The 21160-nt window shown below is 47.9% G+C and overlaps 1 protein-coding gene across 1 annotated transcript in view; it reads right to left on the bottom strand.

Annotated features, from left to right (window-relative positions):
• The window catches only part of ACAP3 (ArfGAP with coiled-coil, ankyrin repeat and PH domains 3), a 164618-nt gene extending 153190 nt beyond the window's left edge, over window positions 1-11428 (bottom strand). The window contains exon 1 of the mRNA XM_063145057.1: window positions 11372-11428. Within this exon, the coding sequence (XP_063001127.1) occupies window positions 11372-11418 (47 nt within the window). The 5' untranslated portion in view covers window positions 11419-11428. The remainder of the gene's footprint in view (window positions 1-11371) is intronic.
• Between the last annotated feature and the right edge of the window lie 9732 nt (window positions 11429-21160).

The raw sequence follows: 21160 nt of genomic DNA, 5'->3' as shown, positions 1-21160 counted from the left end.
ACTGGGTGACTTTGGGCCAATCACAGACTCTCAGCCCAACCCACCTCACAGGGCTGTTGTTAGGATAAAGTGGAGAGGAGGAGGATTATGTATGCCGCCGTGGGTTCCTTGCAGGAAAAAAAGGCGGAATATAAATACAATAATAAATAATTAAATGAATAAATAAATAAATATAAATTTGTGTTGTACCCCGCCTCGATCCAGAGCAGCCTTCCTCAACCTGGGGCGCTCCAGATGTGTTGGACTGCATCTCCCAGAATGCCCCAGCCAGCTGGCTGGGGCATTCTGGGAGTTGCAGTCCAACACATCTGGAGCGCCCCAGGTTGAGGAAGGCTGATCCAGAGGAAGAGGCGGGTAACTATTATTATTATTATTATTATTATTATTATTATTATTATTATTAAATAAGAGAAAGAATGAAAGAAAAGAGGCTGGCAGAAAGAGATAGAATAAGGGTCCGGCCCTGCCCTCCGTGACTTCAGCCGCACTCACCCCCAACCTATGGGCCCCCACAGATGACCCCTTGCCAGAAAAAGGTGCCCTGCCCAGCCCTAAACGGTCTGTTTCCAGGACACACGAAGGATCGCTTGCTCCCTCTGAACCTACATATCTATTAACACCTCCTCCGGAGGCTTTTCCTAATGCATGGCATTAGGAGAGAAAGAACACAACCCCTCTCCCCTGCAACGTTCATCATTTCATAGCAGGGCTCCCGGTCTGCCCGGCCTGCCCTTGATTTCTTTCCCGAGGACGCCACCGGGAGGCCCCACTTCCGTCCCCGAGAACCTGCTGTTTGCCACCCCGTGCGGAAAACGGCGTCCGAAGCATATGGAGACGCTGCTGGTGACCCTAACGGCAGCTGACAGACGTGCGGAGGCCCAGCCGAGCCGTCAAACAGCCTCCATTAGAGAAGGCGGCTCCCGGGGCGCGCCTGTCACAACCACGTTCCTTCCGCGTCTGAGCCACTGTGCACATGGGCAGGGGGGGGGGACTCCCGCTCTGCCAATCTTCAAAGCTCATTGCCGGATTAGACCCGCCATCCAAAAGATCCACAGGTTCGATTTCGGCACCCTGAAGGGCATCAGGGGGCAGATTCCCTGGGCTCCCAGGTAGCATTCTGAGCGTGCTCAGATCAAACAGCCGGGTTCTTGGCCTTAAATGAGGGAACAGGACGCTGGTGCAAGCCCTGCGCACCCTCCCAAATAGGGATATATGGATTGTGCAGCATCTGTTCCACCAGCATTTCATAGTTTGTAAGGTACCCTTCCCGCTGTCGTATGCTCATCAATGGGTTCCATTTTAATTCCCCCCTCAAATTGGCGCAAATTCCCATTTTCGCCCCCTCCCTTAAAATGGGCAAATCCCCCCCTAAAAATGTGCATTTTTCAGCTTTCAATTATTATTATTTTTGAATATTTTGGAGGCAACCGAGGAGCTATCCAGACACCAAACTCATTTCGGGGGGAAAGGTTCGGCAGTTTGGACAGCTGCTTCCGAGTTCTGGCTGGTTCTGCGAAAACCCAGGATGGATTCACAGCCCCGCCAAAATCAGAGCCACCAGCCGCCGCTGGTTTCCCTCCTTCGGCGTCCTCGACGGCGTGCCGTGACGGATGCCATGACGGGATCCACCCGGCGACCAAAGGTGTCCGCGTGCCGATTGGATGAGAGCATCGAGCAGAACCCGAGTGAAAAAAAAACCATCCCATGCATTGCAAACAGGTATTTCAAGGTAATTAAGGTATGTTTACCTGAGCACAAATTATACATGCCTCTACAAGGAGCAGATCAGGAACAAGGCTGAGATGCCAACCGATACACTGGAGAGTTCCAAAATTCTGGTAGCCATGGCACATTTTTTTCCTGAATTAAAACCTGGAGCTACGCTTCTCCTTTGCACGCACACACGCACACACACCAGATTTCCTTTGACAAAATACGGCTCACAGTGAGACCCGTCTTTGGAGGGGGTCTGCCCCCCTGCGTGTGACCATCTGAGTCACTGTTCTCTGGGCAGGTCTGCCGTCTGGGCCCTCAAGGACTCCCACTGGAAAATTGAGAGGGGTGGCTGCAAAGGCCACAACACACCAACAGAGAGATTTCACTCTGACGCAGCCGAATTGATTCGCAAAATTCGGCACGAGCAGCCTCGGGCTCAACAGGAATTGGGGCTGGTTTGCTCCCAACAGAGAAGTCACGGCCGCCCTTTCAGGGCTTTTGAAAATGCCAAGCACGCACAGCCGTCCAGGTGTGTTGGACTACAACTCCGCCCACCTCCCAGTCATTGGCCACGCTGGTCGGGGATGATGGGAGTTGTAGTCAAAGACAGCGACAGGGCATAGGGTTGGGAAAGGCTGCAGTCCAAGTGGACAAACCTCCAGACTCTGTTTCCCAAAGCTTTTTTCCTCAGGGGCTGAGAGCAAGAGTTGATGAAACACCAGCATTTCACTAGCCTTCCCTTAAATTGGGGGGCTGGGCTTTTATTGGTAAGTTTATTGATTTATTTTTTTAAATGAATTTATTTAGCCATCTAGGTTTCCATGGATTTTATCGAAACATGCTTTTTATGAGTTTTTGAAATGCTATCCACTTGGTGCAATTTCCATCTTGTACAACATCTTGAGAACATTCCTCCCCAGAAACGATTCCAGATAGATCTCAACTTAGCAGAGAAACTGCGACCGGGTAAACCGTGCACCTGCCTGTTTGGCCTGCTGGTGTCCAGGTGCTAACCGGGGATGATGGGTATGGAGAACTTATGCATCGTATGAAGAATGTGGATAGGGAGACATTTTTATCCCTCTCTCAAAATACTAGTACCCAGTGTGGTCATGCCACGAAGCCGTTCGGTGAGAGATTCAAGACAAATAAAAGGAAGGACTTCACACAGCACATACTTAAATTATGGAACTCACTTCACACAGAGGAGTGCCAGGATCTCTTCTCGATCCTCCCAGAGTGCAGGACACGGAATAATGGGCTCAAGTTACAGGAAGCCAGATTCCGGCTGGACATCAGGAAAAACTCCCTGACTGTTAGAGCAGTACGACAATGGAACCAGTGACCTAGGGAGGTGGTGGGCTCTCCTACACTAGAGGCCTTCAAGAGGCAGCTGGATGTTTTAGGGATGCTTTAGGGTGGATTCCTGCATTGAGCAGGGGGTTGGACTCGATGGCCTTATACCATAATCCACCTCCAACTCTACTATTCTATGATTCTATAAGATGTAGAGATGGCCACCCATTTGGATGGCTTTCAAAGTGGGTTGGATAAATTTCTGAGAAGGCTATCAATACTAGCCATGATGGTTATGTGCTACCTCCAGTATCCGAGGCAGTAAGCCTGCGTGCACCAGTTGCTGGGGAACATGGGCGGGAGGGTGCTGTTGCACCATGTCCTGCTTTGTTGGTCCCTGGCCAATGGCTGGTTGGCCACTGTGGGAACAGAGTGCTGGACTAGATGGACCCTTGGTCTGATCCAGCAGGGCTCTTCGATCAGAATGGAGAGGCGGGTTAGAATTATTATCATTATTATTATTATTATTATTATTATTATTATTAATAATAATAATAATAATTTTCCAATGGGAAACTCCAAGGACCCTCCTCTCCTTTTTTAGAGTTTTCTCTCTTTCTTTCTCCATTCATTTATTCACATGCTGCAGATGTCAGCCACCTTTCAAGATTACAGGCTTCTCGGGGGTGGGTTATGGTATAAAGCATGCAATTCAACATCCCGCAATGGGCAAAAGGGAGAGAATCATAGAATCATAGAATCATAGAATAGTAGAGTAGGAAGGGGCCTATAAGGCCATCGAGTCCAACCCCCAGCTCAATGCAGGAATCCACCCTAAAGCATCCCTGACAGATGCTTGTCCAGCTGCCTCTTGAAGGCCTCTAGGGTGGGAGAGCCCACAACCTTCCTAGGTAACTGGTTCCATTGTCGTACTGCTCTAACAGTCAGGAAGTTTTTCCTGATGTCCAGCCGGAATCTGGCTTCCTGTAACTTGAGCCCGTTATTCCGTGTCCTGCACTCTGGGAGGACCGAGAAGAGATCCTGGCCCTCCTCTCTGAGACAGCCTTTCAAGTATTTGAAGAGTACTCTCATGTCTCCCCTCCATCTTCTCTTCTCCAGGCTAAACAGGCCCAGTTCTTTCAGTCTCTCTTCACAGGGCTTTGTTTCCAGACCTCTGATCATCCTGGTTGCCCTTCTCTGAACTGAACTAGGTACCTTCCGCTCACGAGCGGGAGCGGTTCCACAACAAAAGAGCAGATTCATAACACTATAAACCAGTTTGAAACACACCGAAGAGGGAGCCAGTTCAAACAAGCCAAATCCGAAAACAGAAACCGAAAAACATACGAGAAAAACCTTGCAGTTCAAAGCCGGGCTTCAAACCTGGCCAGGACTGGACAGTTCTCTAAACAGAGGAGTGACCCCTGTAAAGTAAGGCACATGGCCACTCTATTCCACAATGCCGGCAAACAGGGGCGAATCTGCCAGATAAAGAAATATCAGGGATGTCAGAGATATTGGTTCGGTCTGCATTTTGATACGAGCTGTCACGCTTACAAACCAATACTCTGTATGCATCACAGCTTTATATAGTTTTGATTTATATCCTGCTTTTCCTCTCTCCTTCCAAAAATAAAAAATGATACGGGTCAGCTATCCTTCCAAATTCACATTCCTCTGAATTTTGCAAGAGAATTCGCCACTGCAAAGGAGAAAACTGAACACAAAAACCCATCAGTTAGCAAAACGTGATGGAAATCTGAGGGGAGTTTTTCCAACGTTCCAAAAATCCCGGGGATTTTTTATTATTATTATTATTATTCCATATTCCCCGCTCCGTGCATTTTCCTGCTTTTTCAACTCCAGGCCTTCACATCTCTAGTAGTCCCTAGGATGAAAGGAAGCAGGGATTGTTTGAATTTGCCAAAAAAACCTTGAACCCAAGGCGGCGTACATAATCCTCCTCCTCTCTCTTTTATCCTCACAACAACAACCCTGTGAGGTAGGTTGGGCTGAGAGCCTGTGACTGGCCCAAAGTCATCCAGTGGGTTTCCACGGCCAAGTGGGGACTAGAACTCGGACCTCCCAACTCCCAGTCCAACACTTTAGCCACTACACCACACCGGCTCTATTATTGTGTTTTAAAGAACGCCCTGTCTCGTCCCTAACCTTCACCCCTATCACTGGACTCCAGTGGTCACTGGAAAAAAAGGCATTTCTCCCAAACAAATCTTAAATCACTGAATCGTAACCCGGAAATGAAAAGAAGGCTGCTGTGTTTAAGTGAACGCCGTCAAAATCCACAAGACCTACTTCTGAGAAAGTGTGTTGAGGACAAATTCCCACGGGAGAAGACCATCAACGGCCACTAGTCCTGATGGCTACATGCTCCAGGATTAGAGGCAGTGCGTCTACGTACACCAGTTACTGGGGAACATGGGCTGGAGGGTGCTGCGGTGCTCAGGTCTCGCTTGTGGGTTTCCCGTGGGCAGCTGGTTGGTGAACGTAGTGTTGGGGCCTTGCTAGCCCTACCAGATAATCCGGTGGGGAGTAGGAGCGACGGCGCGCTGCAGCTAGCGCTCGCCATCGCCCTTTTCTAGACGTAAGACGCGACGGGGTAAGGGGAAGCCCCGTCGGGGCAGCCATTTTCTTTGGGATCTTAAAGGGCCATGTGCGCAGGAGCGCACCAACGGAAAGGTAAATCCTTTTTTTAAAAAAATAAAGAGTTCTCCGCTCCCCCTGATTTCCCCCCACACAATGCCTGATGCCCCCCACCCGCTCGCTCACCCGTCCTCCCCCCACTCGCCATGCCTGTCCCCATTCTTCTTCCCCCCCGTCTGCCATGCCTGTCCCTCTCCCTGCTTGCCATACCTGTCCCCCGTCCGCCATGCCTGTCCCCATTCTTCTTCCCCCCCTCTCCTGCTAGGTCCGCTCTTTCTCCCGGCCCCCATCTCCCCCCCCCATGATTCCCCCCTCCCCGGCCCAATGGGCACAGCGCTCCTATGGAATGCTGTGCCCAGTCCGCGGCTTCTCCCGGCTACTTGCGAGTAAGCGAGCAGCCGGGAAAAGTCATGGACCCTGCTAGACCTTCCTCAGCCGGGCCATAACCGCATCTGGTTATCCCGGGTCAAGAGAGGACTTAGCCCGGCCTGACCCCAGGATCCTCTGTGCATCATCTGGATGCACAGGAGGGAGACCGGGCCTCACACCGGGCTAACGCCTCGTCTAGCAACAGCCTTGGACTAAATGGACCCTCGGTCTGATCCAGCAGGGCTCTTCCTACGTTCTTATGGATGGAAGCACTAAAAAACGATTCCTCTTTTAGAATTGTAACGTGTGGGACAAATCTCATTCCTTTCCCTCAGAAATGTGCTTTGCCCTTCCTGCACTACCCTCAGTCTGTATGAGCATATATACATACTAAGGGTAGCAAAGAAAAGGCAAAGCACATTTCTCAAGGAAAGGAATATCCACGCTGTGCAGAGGAGAGTTCCTGCACAGCACAACTGTTGGGTTGCACGTTGTGGGAAGGGCTCCCCGGAGCTCTGCGTTGCACTGCGTTGACTTTTCCCACTGGCTAGAGAATTCCCTGGCAAGAGCGGCGAAAGGAGCTCTAGGAGAGCCCCCAGGATTGGGTTTTTGCAGCAATGGCTGATGGGATACCATCAGGGGAGGAGAGAGGGTGGAAGAACTGTCCGTCAAACGTCACGATGGATGTTACTCAACTCCACGGTGGCCCACAGTCACACAACGGTGGAGTTAGAACATGTTGGGTGAGGAGTACCTCCTAAAAACGCAACCGTTGAGTGGAGTTGTCACACTGAGTTGACTAACGTGTTGTCTGAACTGAGACGATGCCTCTGGACTAGACCATAGGTTAATCTAGTCCAACATCCTTCCTTCCACCGTGGTGAACCAGATGCCTCGGAATGAGAAGTGGGTGGTGCTTTTTTTGAGATACTGAAGGAAATGTAAGATAAGTAATCGTTTTCTAAACAAAACACTATCGCTTCTTGATAAAAAGAAAGCTCAGTTTCCCCCTACTACCCTTTTCACTTCTTGTTACATTAAGGCTGCAATCCTATGCCCGTTTACCTGGGAGTAAGCCCCATTGAATCCAATGGGACTTCTTTCTGATTGCTATAGGACTGCCCTGCAAATTAAAACAATAAATAAATCACCAAAACCAAAATTGCTGCAGAAAACTCATGTTCATTCATAGCCCCACGGTTTAAAAACTTGCCCTCGCAAAATACAACTGATCCTTACTGTTAATCAACTAAAGCGAGGGTTGATTAATCAGCCAATGTGAAACTGAATGACGTTCACAGAGGTAGCACGGAGGACTCAGGCCGCATCTACACCAGCCGTTTCTTCTCGAATAATAGTGATGTTGTCCCTCCCGGACCACATGACACCCAGCTGATCCCGCTGTGAATTCGAGTCCACCGCTCGGTTATTCAGGAATATCGCTGACTGCTTTTGTCACGGGTTATTTCGGCTCTCTCGCTACAATCCCGAAATCCACGGCTGGTGTGTTTCCCCCTTCGTAAAGCTGTTGCTGTTCAGTGCAAAGTCCTGACTCAGCAAACAGCCAACCCACTGTCAGGGGCCATAAAATTATAGAATAGTAGAGTTGGAAGGGGTCTATAAGGCCATCTAGTCCAACCCCCAGCTCAATGAAGTAATCCTCCTTAAAGCATACCTGACAGATGGTTGTCCAGCTGCCTCTTTGAAGGCCTCTAGTGTGGGAGAGCCCACAACCTCCCTAGATAACTGGTTCTATTGTCGTACTGCTCTTACAATCAGGACGTTTTTCCTGCTGTCCAGCCCGAATCTGACTTCCTGTAACTTGAGCCCGTTATTCCATGTCCTGCACTCTGGGAGGATCGCAAAGAGATCCTGGCCTTCCTCTGTGTAACAACCTTTCAAGTATTTGAAGGGTGTGTGCCTGGGCATCAGTCTGTTTCATCACTGAGTGATTTTTTTTTAAAAAAAACCCACAAATAGATCTCTGCGCAATAGCGCATTTTCGACACAGTACCTATTGGTAGCCACGTATCTGTGCTGCTACGCATCTCTCAGGAGTTATTATAAAAAAAATCCGTGCCCTGAACCCCATCTGTCTAGTCTCTCCCACTTCTGCGGATACACATTCGGAAGCACCATCACGAGGCCCACGTTCTCCTGCAATGGCTCTCCTCGTGGGAACCATCGCCCATGTGTGCCCTGTGAGCGTTGATCGCGGAAGCAGGGAAACATCACAATCACCCCTCTTCCAGTGCAAAAGAGCTATAGGTGTAGATTAGGCTTCAGTCCAAGATCAAACAGTGCCCTTAAATCCTATACATGTCGAATCCGAGGTAAGGTGTGGTGTAGTGGTTAGAGCCAGTGTGGTGTAGTGGCTACAGTGTTGGACTGGGAGTCGGGAGATTCGGGTTCTAGTCCCCACTCAGCCATGGAAACCCACTGGGTGACTTTGGACCAGGCACAGACTCTCAGCCCAACCTACCTCACAGGGTTGTTGTTGTGAGGATAAAGTGGAGAAGAGGAGGGTTATGTACCCCGCCTTGGGTCCCTTGCAGGAAAAAAAAAGTGGGATATAAATGCAATAATAAAAAATAAATAAAATAAGGTGCACCGATTTACTCCCAGGTATGTGGGCTCAGGGTTGCAGCCTTAAAAGATATGAGACCTGAGAAAGGAAAGCAGTGCTATCATGTCTAGGGTGACCATATGAAAAGGAGGACAAGGGCTCCTGTATTTTTAACAGTTGAATAGAAAAGGGGGATTTCGGCAGGTGCTATTTGTATTCCCTCTTCATCACGACAGTTAAAGCTGCAGGAGCTATACGGGGTGGGACTAAAATACCCCCTCCCAAAACCAAACACCTGCATATTTTATCTTATAGCCCTTCCTACATAGTTTAGGGGGAGGCATTTCCACCTTTTAGAATGGGGGGGGCTGTGAAAAACCCAGGAATCTGTCAAATGGTGGGTGATTGAGAGGAAAGGGCAGGACCAGGGGAGGGGCTATTTGGAGGAAACCCAGGGGGGGCAGATTTGCCCCCCAGGACCAGAGGTCCTTCACTCCTGACCCAGACAGTCTGAGCAAAGTTGTCATTTCTTACATCTTGACGCCCCTTCCTTCCTTTATCCACAATAAATAAGCGCATGTTCACACACCCTCACATCCAAACATGCCACGTATCCTTACAGACCTATGTACGGACTTATCCTAGGGTGACCATATGGAAAGGAGGACCGGGCTCCTGTATCTTTAACAGCTGCCTAGAAAAGGGAATTTCAGCAGGTGTCACGATTTGTACACACGCAGCAAATTCCCCTCTTCATCACAACAGTTAAAGCTGCAGGAGCCCTTCCCGCTTGACCAGATACCAAAGAGGGCAGGGCTCCTGCAGCTTTAATTGTTGCAACAAAGAGGCAATCTCGCCAGGTGCTGCAGGCGTACAAGTGACACCTGCTGAAACCCCCTTTTCTATGCGACTGTTGAAGATACAGGAGCCGCGTCCTCCTTTCCATACGGTCACCCGAACTTCTCACGCTTGCTCTCTCATTCTCACCTTCCTGATCTCAAGGCCCAACCTCCACGTGCCACTTCACCCGCCCAGAAAATGTCCAGTTAGAACCACCAAGGGTGGTCCCTGCGGCGTAATCCACCCTCTCAGACACGCGCATGACCACGGCGAACGACCTTGCTGCGTCCAATAACACACGCAGACACACAAAAAAGAACCACAGAAGTCTCTGTCTTTTCCTTCTGGCGAATTTGGGGAGGGGGCAAAAGAAAGGGAAAAAGCCGTGCCCACCCTGTGAACGCTGTTCGCTCTCCTCTCGCCACGCTGGATGGGGCTTGGATTTTCTCGGCAAGCTGTTTTGACACCACCCATCCTTCGTGGTTCTTTATTTGTTCTCACGCCCAGCCGAGAGATCCCTCCAGACGGAGAAGATGTGTGCCTGTGCCGCTTTGTACATCGCTGGGCGTCCGGTCCGTGCAACCGGACGGACAGCTAGACAAAACACAGCCGCCTGCTCCCACACCCCAATATATATAGAGGGGGGGGGCAAAGAGAGAGAGAGAGAGACGGACACACAAACAGAATCCTTCAACTCAATGCTGCTGTTGCTGCAAGAAACTGACATTGAACCCTTTTTGGAGAAGGGCGCTTCATCACAGCCTGAACGCAAGGCCAACCAGGAGGATGGGCGTCTCAAACACAGCCCATGACACCAGACCTCATGAGGCCCGTTAATTCGACCCTCTCCGGGGGTCCAGTCTCCTCCGGATCGATCCGTTCTAACACACCCTGCGTGAATCTTGCCTGAAACCCTCTCTATGTCTCTTTGTGTGTCATTTCACCCCCTTTCCCACCTCCCTTAATGCGATTAGAAATCCAGAGCCTTTGTAAGGAATAGGGAGGAAGATGGTTTAATGCTCCCTCCACCCCACCCACCCTCCACCAAAGCCAGCTGCTCATCTTACAGGGACTAAACACACACACACACACACACCAAATAATCATAAAAATCCAAGCTCATTCTCAAGATGGGGAGCGGGCTGGAAAGGCAAATCCCCCTCCCCAAGCAGCTAGTCCTCTCTGTCACAGCAAAAATTAAATCCCCCCTCTCCCTCAACGCCCCCCCCCCAAAGAAAGAAAGGGTGGCTGGCTGGGCTGCTGAATTCTTCCAAAGCCTGGTCGACGATGGAGGCTTGCACGCCCTGCGAGATTGCAATATGCGGAATCATGGATCATTGTGTGTGTGTTTGTGCAAGAGCGTGTGCACAAAATAAACCTGAACCTTAATCTCTGCAAAAGCTCGCTGTCTCGCCTGCATTATAAGGGCAAGACATCCTGGCTGCATTCAACCCATCCGCCCTGACACACACACCACACACACACACACAAAAAGAGGCGTTGGGGGGTCTCTCTCTAGTCCTTACAACCCCCCCCTCTCAAAACCAGCAACGATCAGGGCTCCTGGTTTTCCCGATCCACGCAGTCGCTGTCAATGCCAGCAGAGAAAGGAAGACCAAACCCCAAGGCAAAAGGCGATCAACCCCCCCCCTCCCCTCCCCTCCCCACGAAAACCCTGCACCAAGGAGGATTCGGATCAGGATTCGCCTCGAGCCGGGTGGCGCCTCGTCCTGGCTGCCGCCGGTGGGCTCGGCTCCCGGGCGCGTGCAGGAATTGGAGAGAAGGGAGCAAACCGAAGCAGGGCAGGGGGGAATCCGGATTCAATTCGGCTTGACGCCGGGGTTGTTGTTTTTTAAGACACACACAGAGAGAGAGAGAGAGATCGAAAAAGGGTGTGTGTGGGGGGGGGGGGTGCCTCCTTACCGGAACCGGGGCGAATCCTTGATACACTCCTCGAATTCCACGGTCATTTTGGCACGCCTTTTGGAGAGCCGAAGCGCGGCTCCAGCGGGGTGGGAGAGAGACGGGGGAGAGCGCGGTCACAGCCCGGGAAGGCGCATCTCCTCCTGCGGCGGAGCTGGGGGAGAAGCCCGCAGAGGCGGCCGAGGGCGGGACCCCTCGCCTGCCCGCTCCCCTCCGGCGGCGGCGGCGGCGGCGCGGGGCTCTCGCTCTCGCCTTCCGCGCGCACCGCTGCTGCTTGCTGCCTGCCTGGCTGCCTGGCTGGCTGCCGCGGCGGCTACGGCGCGAGGGGGGCAGCCGGGCGGAGAGAGCCAGCAGCCCCGGCTGCTGCAGAGGCGAGCCTGGCGGCGAGAGCTGTCACAGGAGGAGGCAGGCAGGCAGGCCGCGCAGGCAGCGGCCGCGGATTACGTCGCTAGCGCCCCTCGGGAAAGCCGCGGCTGGTGCAGCGGCAAGCAGCGGCAGCAGCGACGCCCAGAACGCCCGGGGGCGCTCCGGCTCTCTGCGTGTGTGCGTCTCTCTCGCTCTCTCTTTCTCTCTGGCGCGCGCGCTCTCTCTCGCGCGCGCGCGGCTGGCCGATCCGGATTGAGTCCGGCTTCACTCCGGATTTAGAGCGGCGGGACGCCCCGCTTTGGGGAGGGGGGGAGGAGGAGGTCCTGCTTGTGTTAATAATAAATACGTATTATTATTTTTAATAATAATAATAATAATAATAATAATAATGTTATTGTTGTTATTATTATTATTATTATTATTGAAAAGGAAAACAAACCTTCTAAGGAGAATCCAAGGCCACCCCGTTTCCCCGCTCTCCGGATTTAGAGCGGCGGGACGCCAAACTTTGGGGAGGGTGGTCCTGCTTTTTATTTTTATTAATTATTATTATTATTATTACTTTGGGGAGGAGGGGGTCCTGCTTTTATTAATAATAAATACGTATTATTATTTTTAACTGGCTTGTGGCGGCCAAGCGTTCATAGCGACGTCGCTTTTTGATCCTTCGATGTCGGCTCTTCCTGTCATTGTGATTTTTTAATTACAATTAATAATTAATAATTATTATAATTAATCCGATCCGGATTGAGTCCGGCTTCACTCCGGATTTAGAGCGGCGGGACGCCAAACTTTGGGGAGGGTGGTCCTGCTGTTTAATAATAATAATAATAATAATTTATTTTATCTTATTTATTTACTACATTTGTATACCGCTCCACATCCAAAAGATTTCAGAGGGGTGAACAACAGACTAAAACGCCATGTTAAAAATATATATGCTACATTAAAAAAAAAAAAAAGAATCAGATTTCTGATCAAACTGAGTCCTGGTAAAACCACCCCCGGTCACTCATGGAAGGCTTCCTGAAATAACATTTTCAGGAGACGTCAGAACAATACAACGTTGGTGTCAGCCTGACCTCCAAAAGCAGAGAATTCCATAGGAAGGGGGCCACCACAGTGAAGGCTCTTCTCGTGGTGGACTTCAATCAGGCCGTAGGTCTATGCGGAACCACCAGGAACATGCTCTCTGATGACTTCAGCGACTGGGCAGGTTGGTAAGGGAGAAGGTTTTGGGGAAACTCTCAGCTTGAATCTTCCCTCTTTGCCATGAACCCAACCAGCTGCCCACGAGAAACCCACAAGCAGGACGTGAATGCTACAACACCCTCTCACCCGAGTTCCCCAGCAACTAGTGTACATAGTCATACTGCCTGAGATATTTGGAGGTAGCCATCAGGACTAGTAGCCATTGATAGGCCTATCCACCACAAGGGGAATAATTATAGCCACCTACCTTACAGGACCGTCGTAATAAAATCATCTACGTGAAGCACTCCGACGCATTCCGGAGATTGTGAAAGGAGCCTAGCCATTTTTGCAATGGCTTGGTTGTGCCGTTGAACGCCGCGATTTATCTGAAAAGAATGAACCATTCATCCAAAACCAGGCCAGGCAATCTGCCGGTGCTTTATTTAGCCAGGCCTAGTTTCAAGGAAAGCCAACCTTGATCAATGTATGTTAACTAATTTCTTCTTGAAATTCACAAATACTGTGGCACGCCCTGTTTGGCCACCCTTATCTCTCTTTCATTTCCTCTTGTGAATATGCAACGTTCAAGGAAAGGTCACCAATCAGGGTGACCAGCTCTTGATTATTATTTTTCAAAAAAGCTGGGTTGTGGGCGGGACCTGGGACGGAGCTAGGAGGCAGAGCTGAATGGTTTGTTAATTGGTCTGCAGGTGGAGCCAATGTTAGGATCACAATAGTTACCTATTCAACACAGGTGTAGAGCTAAGTGGAAGCTAGTCTTAACCCTTTGTTTTTCTGGCCACTGGTCTGAAAAACCAGTGGCCAGAAAAACCAAGCCAACCAAACTAATTTAATCGAGGGGTGGGTAGATCTCCAGATGTTTTGGATTACAGTTCCCAGAAGCCACTGACAACATGGCACTCACCTATACCTATTCATGCTCAGTGTCTGTGGCTCTCAAGGGTTCTGTAGTCTTGTGTGGCTCTGTCATATGAGCAAAGAAGTCCACTAAACCAAGATGCTTTGCAGTGCATCAGAGGAACAATGGCCCACGTGCAGGTATGTCTGATCTGAAGGTGGAGATATTTCCATATTGTTTTGAGACCGACACTGGCCCACTTTCATTGTCTGCCTGTATGTTTCTGAGCCCGATTCAAGGTGCTGGTTTTAACCTATAAAGTCTCAGGACCGCAATACCTGATGGAGCGCCTTTCCCGGAGCTACGCGTACACTACACTGAAGTCTACTTCCAGATGCCTCCTCCAAGGGAGGCTCAGAAAATAGCAACAAGGTAGAGAGCTTTCTCTGTGGTGGCCCCCCCAATTGTGGACTGATCTCCCCAATGAGGCCCACCTGGCACCAACATTGCTACCAGTTCACTGCCAAGTCAAGCCTTTTCTCTTTTCCCAGGCATTTAGCAGCCTGGGATGAGTTTAAATCAATCCTGGATCTGCTTTAAGGTTTGATTGATTGATCAAAGTTCATTTTAGAGGCATGTGTGTACTGTCGGTTGTGTGTATTTGTAAACAGCCCAGAGAGCTTCAGCTATAGGGTGTTATAGAAATCATCATCATCATCAATCTTGGAAAATGCAGATCATAAAATATACTGGGACAGAACAATTCATACTGACAAAACAATACCTTGCAACTGACCAGACATAATAGTCATAGACAAAAAAGAAAAACACACATACCTCATTGACATAGCGATACTTCATTACAAAATGTTGTAGAAAAGGAAGAGGAGAAGAGAGAGAAATATACACCACTGGCTATGGAAGTCAAAGCACTATGCCAACAGGAAAAGGTCACAGTTATTCCGTTAGTCACATCAGTCACTGGCATCACATCAAAAAACTATACAGAAAACCTTCAGAAATTGGGCCTACCCAAATACATCCACACCAACATTCAGCAAGCAATCTAACTTAAAACATGCTCAATTGTCAGGAAATTCCTGAATCTGTAAAAGACAGCATGGCTTGGCGAAGTCCGTCATGTCCATCTAGAAAAACTCCATGAGCGAGAAAGAGATAATAATAATAATAATAATAATAATAATAATAATAATAATAATAATGTAAAATGGATTCTAGTGGGCACAATGACTGATTTATTGCATTTCTATCCCACCGCTTGGAGATTTAATTGCTTTACTGCATTCTAATTCTTCTGGGCTGGATGGACATCACAGCAAGAGGGTAGACCATTCTAGCACACACGCCCTACATTGGCCAGAGAAGGAATAGCTACCAAGTGCCTGTTTCGCCCTTCCTCACCAGAAAAAAATACCTATAAGAACTTCAAAACGAAGAACCAGTGCCTGCGTTTTGCTCTCTTTCTTTCCTCTCATCCCTCCCCATTCCTTTTCCTTTCATGCCGTGTCTTTTAAGACGGAAGCTTCAGGGAGGGTCTGTCTTATGATTAGTTATGAGTAAGCCACCCTGGGAGCCTTTTCTGGCTGAAGAGCAGGGGTTAAAATGCTGTAAACAAACGTCACACTCAGCAGCTGAAACAACACAGGTTGTTTCCTGCGGCGGAACAAACACAAACAGCCATTGATGGACTGTATCACAAGACGCTGCCTGCAAATTATGTGTTGAAGTTGTGAAATGGCCCAAGAATACCTGATAATAATAATGGTGTATTCAAAAACAAATGTGGAGTTGTACCAAAGATCTTTGCCTGGGCTAGAATTTGGTCAAGGATGTCTTGCGTGACGTCTATGACTGGATCGGGCCTGTAGCACAGCCTAGCCCAACCTCCGCTCCTCCAGATGCTTTTGGACTACAAATCCCATCAGCTTTCAGAATGCCCAGTGGTCAGGAATGACAGAAGACATCCTCCAAAATGTCCGGAGGGAGAAAAAGCTGGAGCAACGAGTGTTTTCTAGCATTTCACAGATGGAAGGAAAGGCGTTGCTGCAACCCGTGGAAGCTGGTGCCTCCGGGTCCAGTAGGGCTGTGAATCCATTCCGGGTTTGGGTTAGAACCAGCCAGAACTCTAAAGGAGTTACTCAAGGTGTTGAACCTTTTTTGAGGATGTGGTCCAGCACCCTGGAGAGCCTCTTTAGAGTTTTGACCGAAACCCAGAACGGATTCGCTGCCCCACCGAAATCAAAGTCGCCAGCCTCTGCTGGTTGTCGGCCCTCTCGTTCAGAGCACTGTAGAGTTGGACGATATCTAAGAGGACATCTGCTCCAACCCCTGCTCAACGCAGAATGCAATCTCAGCTTCAATACCTCCAGTGAAGGAGAGCCCAACTCTTGTGTGGCTCTTATTATGAGGACAGTTTTCCTGACGTTTAGCCGAAATCTGCTCCTCTGCAATTTCCACCCGTTATTTCCAGGGCAAAAGAGCACAAACTTGCTCCATCTTCTGCATCACAGGAGATAGTTGAAGACAGATCTTCATATCTCCCCTTAATCATAGAATTGTAGAGTTGGAAGGGGCCTCTAAGGCCATCGAGTCCAACCCCCTGCTCAAGGCAGGAATCCACCCTAAAGCATCCCTGACAGATGGCTGTCCAGCTGCCTCTTGAAGGCCTCTAGTGTGGGAGAGCCCACAACCTCCCTAGGTAACTGGTTCCATTGCCATACTGCTCTAACAGTCAAGAAGTTTTTCCTGATGTCCAGCCGGAATCTGGCTTCCTGTAACTTGACCCCATGATTCCACGTCCTGCACTCTGGGAGGATCGAGAAGAGATCCCGGCTCTCTTACGTGGGACAACATTTGACGGACCTGAAGTGTGCTATCATGTCTCCCCTCAATCTTCTCTTCTCCAGGCTAAACATGCCCAGTTCTTTCAGTCTCTCTTCATAGGGCTTTGTTTCCAGACCCCTGATCATCCTGGTTGCCCTCCAATATACGCAAGTTTCTGTTGAGACGGGAAAATATGCATGGTGAACCGTACGCTAAACCTTGCGTGTTTACGTAAATGACGTAAATGGTTGCGAACCCTCTTGCGGAATTATTTGCGTATTTTTCCACATAAAGTATCAAAACAAAAACATCTGAATCTGTCTGGGAATGGACGCTGGATCGAACGACACTGCCCAACCTACGAAATGCACGCTTAAGGACGGATTTCACAAAATCCAGATGCCCCAATTCCAGACGCATCTTTGCGTGATATCCTGAGCTGCTTTTTCCGAGCTCCGAACAAGCGAACTGCTTGACGTGCGAGAGCAGAAACGGGCCTCGTCCACGAGAACTTGCCCGAAGAGGCAATCAGGGTGCAACCATCCTGCCCTGAACTCTATGAATGGAACCGCTGCTTGTACGCAGATCAGATTAAATTAATCTGGGGTGGTTAAAGACCAATAAATAGCCGCTGATGTATCCCTTTAATCCTGATCCTCCCTTACCCAGTCAGCAAAAGTGATGGGAACATTTCCAACGTACCAGTGCAACACAGAACCGATTGCGTAAGTCCCCGGGTAGGTTACATCAGTGCATCTGCTTAAACGCTTTGGAATGTTTGGGGATGTATAAGATCTTAATTAAACTTGGCTTTTTAAAATCACAGACCTTGCAGAAATCAGAACCAAATGGTGCCACGAAATACAATCTGAGTGTATTGGGTGTATTGTATCAGAATGATGCCGAAACTGTGTGTTTTATTTATCCATCCAATTTCGCGTTCTGTCCTTCCTTCAAGGTGTTCGGACAGCATCATGTACAGCGCTTTGTAACAAAGCACTATATACATTATTATTAGCCAGATTCCAGTTGTCACACACAGGAGGGCCAGGATCTCTTCCCGATCCTCCCAGAATGCAGGACACGGAATAACAGCTCAAGTTAAAGGAAGCCAGATTCCAGCTGGACATCAGGAAAAACATCCTGACTGTTAGAGCAGTATGACAATGGAATCAGTTGCCTGGTGAGGTTGTGGGCTTTCCCACACTAGAGGCCTTCAAGAGGCAGCTGGACAACTATCTGTCAGGGATGCTTTAGGGTGGATTCCTGCATTGAGCAGGGGGTTGGACTTGATGGCCTTGTAGGCCCCTTCCAACTCTGCTATTCTATGATTCTATGATTCTATGATCTCTCTTTTCTCGTTCCTGGCGGTTTTTCTAGATGGACATGATGGGCTTTGCCATGTTGTCATGTTGTCTTTTACTGGTTTAGGAATTTCCTGACAATTGAGCATGTTTGAATTATGACTACTTTCTGGATGTTGGTGTGGATGTATTTTGGTAGGCCCAGTTTCTGAAGGTTTTCTGTACAGTTTTTTAATGTGATGCCAGTGACTGATGTGACTGATGGAATAATTGTGACCTTTTCCTCTTGCTGTAGTTCTTTAACTTCCATGGCCAGTGGTGTGTATTTTTCTCTCTTCTCCTCTTTTTTTTGTACAACATTTTTGTCATTCGGTATTGCTATGACAATGAGGTACGTGTGGTTTTCTTTTTTGTTCGTGACCGTTATGTCTGGACAGTTGCAGGATGTTGTCTTGTCCATATGAATCGTTCCGTCCCAGTACATTTTATGATCTGCATTTTCCAAGATTGTTTCGGGTGAGTATGTAAAGTTTGATGCAGTTGAATTTGATGGCCAGCTGTTGGTGAATTATTTTTGCACCTGTATTGTGTCAGTCCATTCTTGCCAGAATTTTAAATCCTATTATTAATAATAATAAAATTATTATTATTTCTCCCGAGAACCGCTATACGTGCACAATTGAGCATGTTTACCTGACAATTGAGCATGTTTTAAGTATGACTGCTTTCTGGATGTTGGTGTGGATGTATTTTGGTAGGCCCGGTTTCTAAATATTTTCTGTATAGTTTTTTGATGTGATGCCAGTGAATGATGTGACTAATGGAATAATTGTGACCTTTTCCTGTTGCCATAGTTCTTTGACTTTTGTGGCCAGTGGTGTACATTTTTCTCTCTTTTCCTCTTCGTTTTCAACAACATTTTTGTCATTCGGTATTGCTATGTTGATGAGGTATGTGTATTATTATTATTATTATTATTATTATTATTATTATTATTATTATTATCTAGAGAGCTTCGGCTATGGGGTGGTATAAAAACATAATAAATGAAATGAAAAAAAAAGTCCACCAACATGCAGCATCCCCCAGCCAGCCATATCTTTGAAATCAAAGGGACTAGAAACATGCCCATTTTAAAACGAAAGCTAGCATTCTGAAGGAAGTAGAATTCTGCAAATGATAAAGTGTGGGTGTTCTCTCTGCTCCTGTGACATATCTAAAGGTTTATAATTTGGAATTGGGTGTGCATGCACACACAGTATTTCATCAAATTTAATTAGTTGCTTTTCCTTACAAAGCAACTTACTGTTTATTGATGCATTTATTTATATCAGCATTTATATATGACACATGTTCGTCAAAGTGGCTTACAATCAAATAAAGAGTCTCAAAGGGAAACCCAAGCAAAGAACATTATAAAAACAGAAAAATCAAAATGACCAAGCAACCACTGATAAGACAGGAAAATCAAGAACTAACCAGCATCAAAACAGGGAAACGTAAAACATGAAACACTTGTCTGAAATGAAGTGGCGACAGAGTCCTTTGAAAAACTGAGTGACAGAGGACTAAGTAGTCCTCCAGCTAAAGGGAGTTGAGAACTCAGAAAATAGCATTGAGAAAATACAATGTAAGATGTATACAATGTACTCTGTACAGCACCATGTACATTGATGGTGCTATATAAATAAATAATAATAATAATAATAATAATAATAATAATAATAATAATAATAATAAGACACAGTGTCCAAGTATAGGCTTTGCTGCTGCTTCTTTTTTGCAAAACACTGTGTGTGTGTGTGTGTTTGACAGGGTTGTTGCGTCCCACCCATAATTTTACAGGCTGACGAGAAGTTTACTCTCTTGGCCTGTTGACCGAATAGGGGGATGTAAATCTAGAATGAATTTTTAAAAAAGATCCACTGAGCTGTTCTTGCAAATGCCATACAGCGCACACATCTACATGTTTTCACTTGGGACGCAAGCGTAAGGTGTGACTACAAAGGTGTTTGAGGTAGTTTAACATTAATTAATTTAATTTACCACACACACACACACACGGAAATTACCCATCCACAAAACAAAGTAATTTCTGAAAATCGCCTTGAATTGTTCTTTTTAATCCATGCTGCATTAAAACTAGGGTGACCATATTTGGGGAACCAAAAAAGAGGACACCTAGTGTGTGTATGGGGAAGCAGCTTTCTGAGTCCTGCAGAAAGTACGTTATTCCCCCGCCACCTTAAAGAACCCGATTTAAGTGGAGGAGGGGAAAGGATTTCATTCTGCACCACCACCATCCACTCCAATTGGGGCCTTTTCTATAATGTCCACGAATGACCCACTTTCCCCTTTAAGACCTCAATTGGAGCTCGGGGTGGGGGAATGATGTGCCTCAAGAAAGCATGTCACTCCCTCCTGCCATGCTAATGGCAGCCTTAAAGGGGAAGGTGTGCCATTCCAGGACATTATTGGAAATTATAGAAAATCCCCCCTGACACTATGGAAAGAACAAAAACCAGGACAAATCCGGGGAAATCCTGACAGTTGGTCACCCTAATTAAAACAAAACCTTGTTATTTTTTGGCAACAGTTCCCCCCCTCAACAATTTGACTCCTACTTCTTTTTTCCTCCTAAAATCTATCCTAATCCTTAAAAAAAATGTTGTTATTATTATTATTTTTAGCACAATGGAAAATGGACGTTTTTCTTCAGGGTTGAGAATTTCGCCCCCATCCCTCACAAAGATCACGGCCGAATGGACGTTTTTCTTCAGGGTTGAGAATTTCGCCCCCATCCCTAACGAAGATCGCGGCCGAATCTCAGCCTCGCCGGGTCTCCCTTTGCGGTCGAACGTTGCAATCGGAACGCGACGCGTCCCTCTTTAGGCCCCCGTGAAAACGCCCTATCTCGCCCATTGCACCAAATTTAGCTGCCCTAAGGACTGCCTGCAATATGCAAGACATGAACAACAACCAAAAAACTCTCAACAGGTCCGGGGGGGGGGGGGGAGGAAAGAAAGCAGATTTCCTTCCCAAAACCAACGAGAAGAGGAAGGGAAATAATATTGCAGAACCAATTTGTAATTTTCTTTTTTTTAAAAAAATAAGAATTAGTATTGATTACAGTTACTGCAGGAAAGGCAATCAGGAAAACACCCTAAGGAGGGGGGCTTTTCTTAGTAGAAGCCTAGAAGTTCAAAAGTGACCCATGCTGGA

Source organism: Elgaria multicarinata, chromosome 20, assembly GCF_023053635.1.
Source record: "Elgaria multicarinata webbii isolate HBS135686 ecotype San Diego chromosome 20, rElgMul1.1.pri, whole genome shotgun sequence".
Taxonomy (NCBI): domain Eukaryota; kingdom Metazoa; phylum Chordata; class Lepidosauria; order Squamata; family Anguidae; genus Elgaria; species Elgaria multicarinata.
This window is presented reverse-complemented; position numbering and strand designations above follow the sequence as displayed.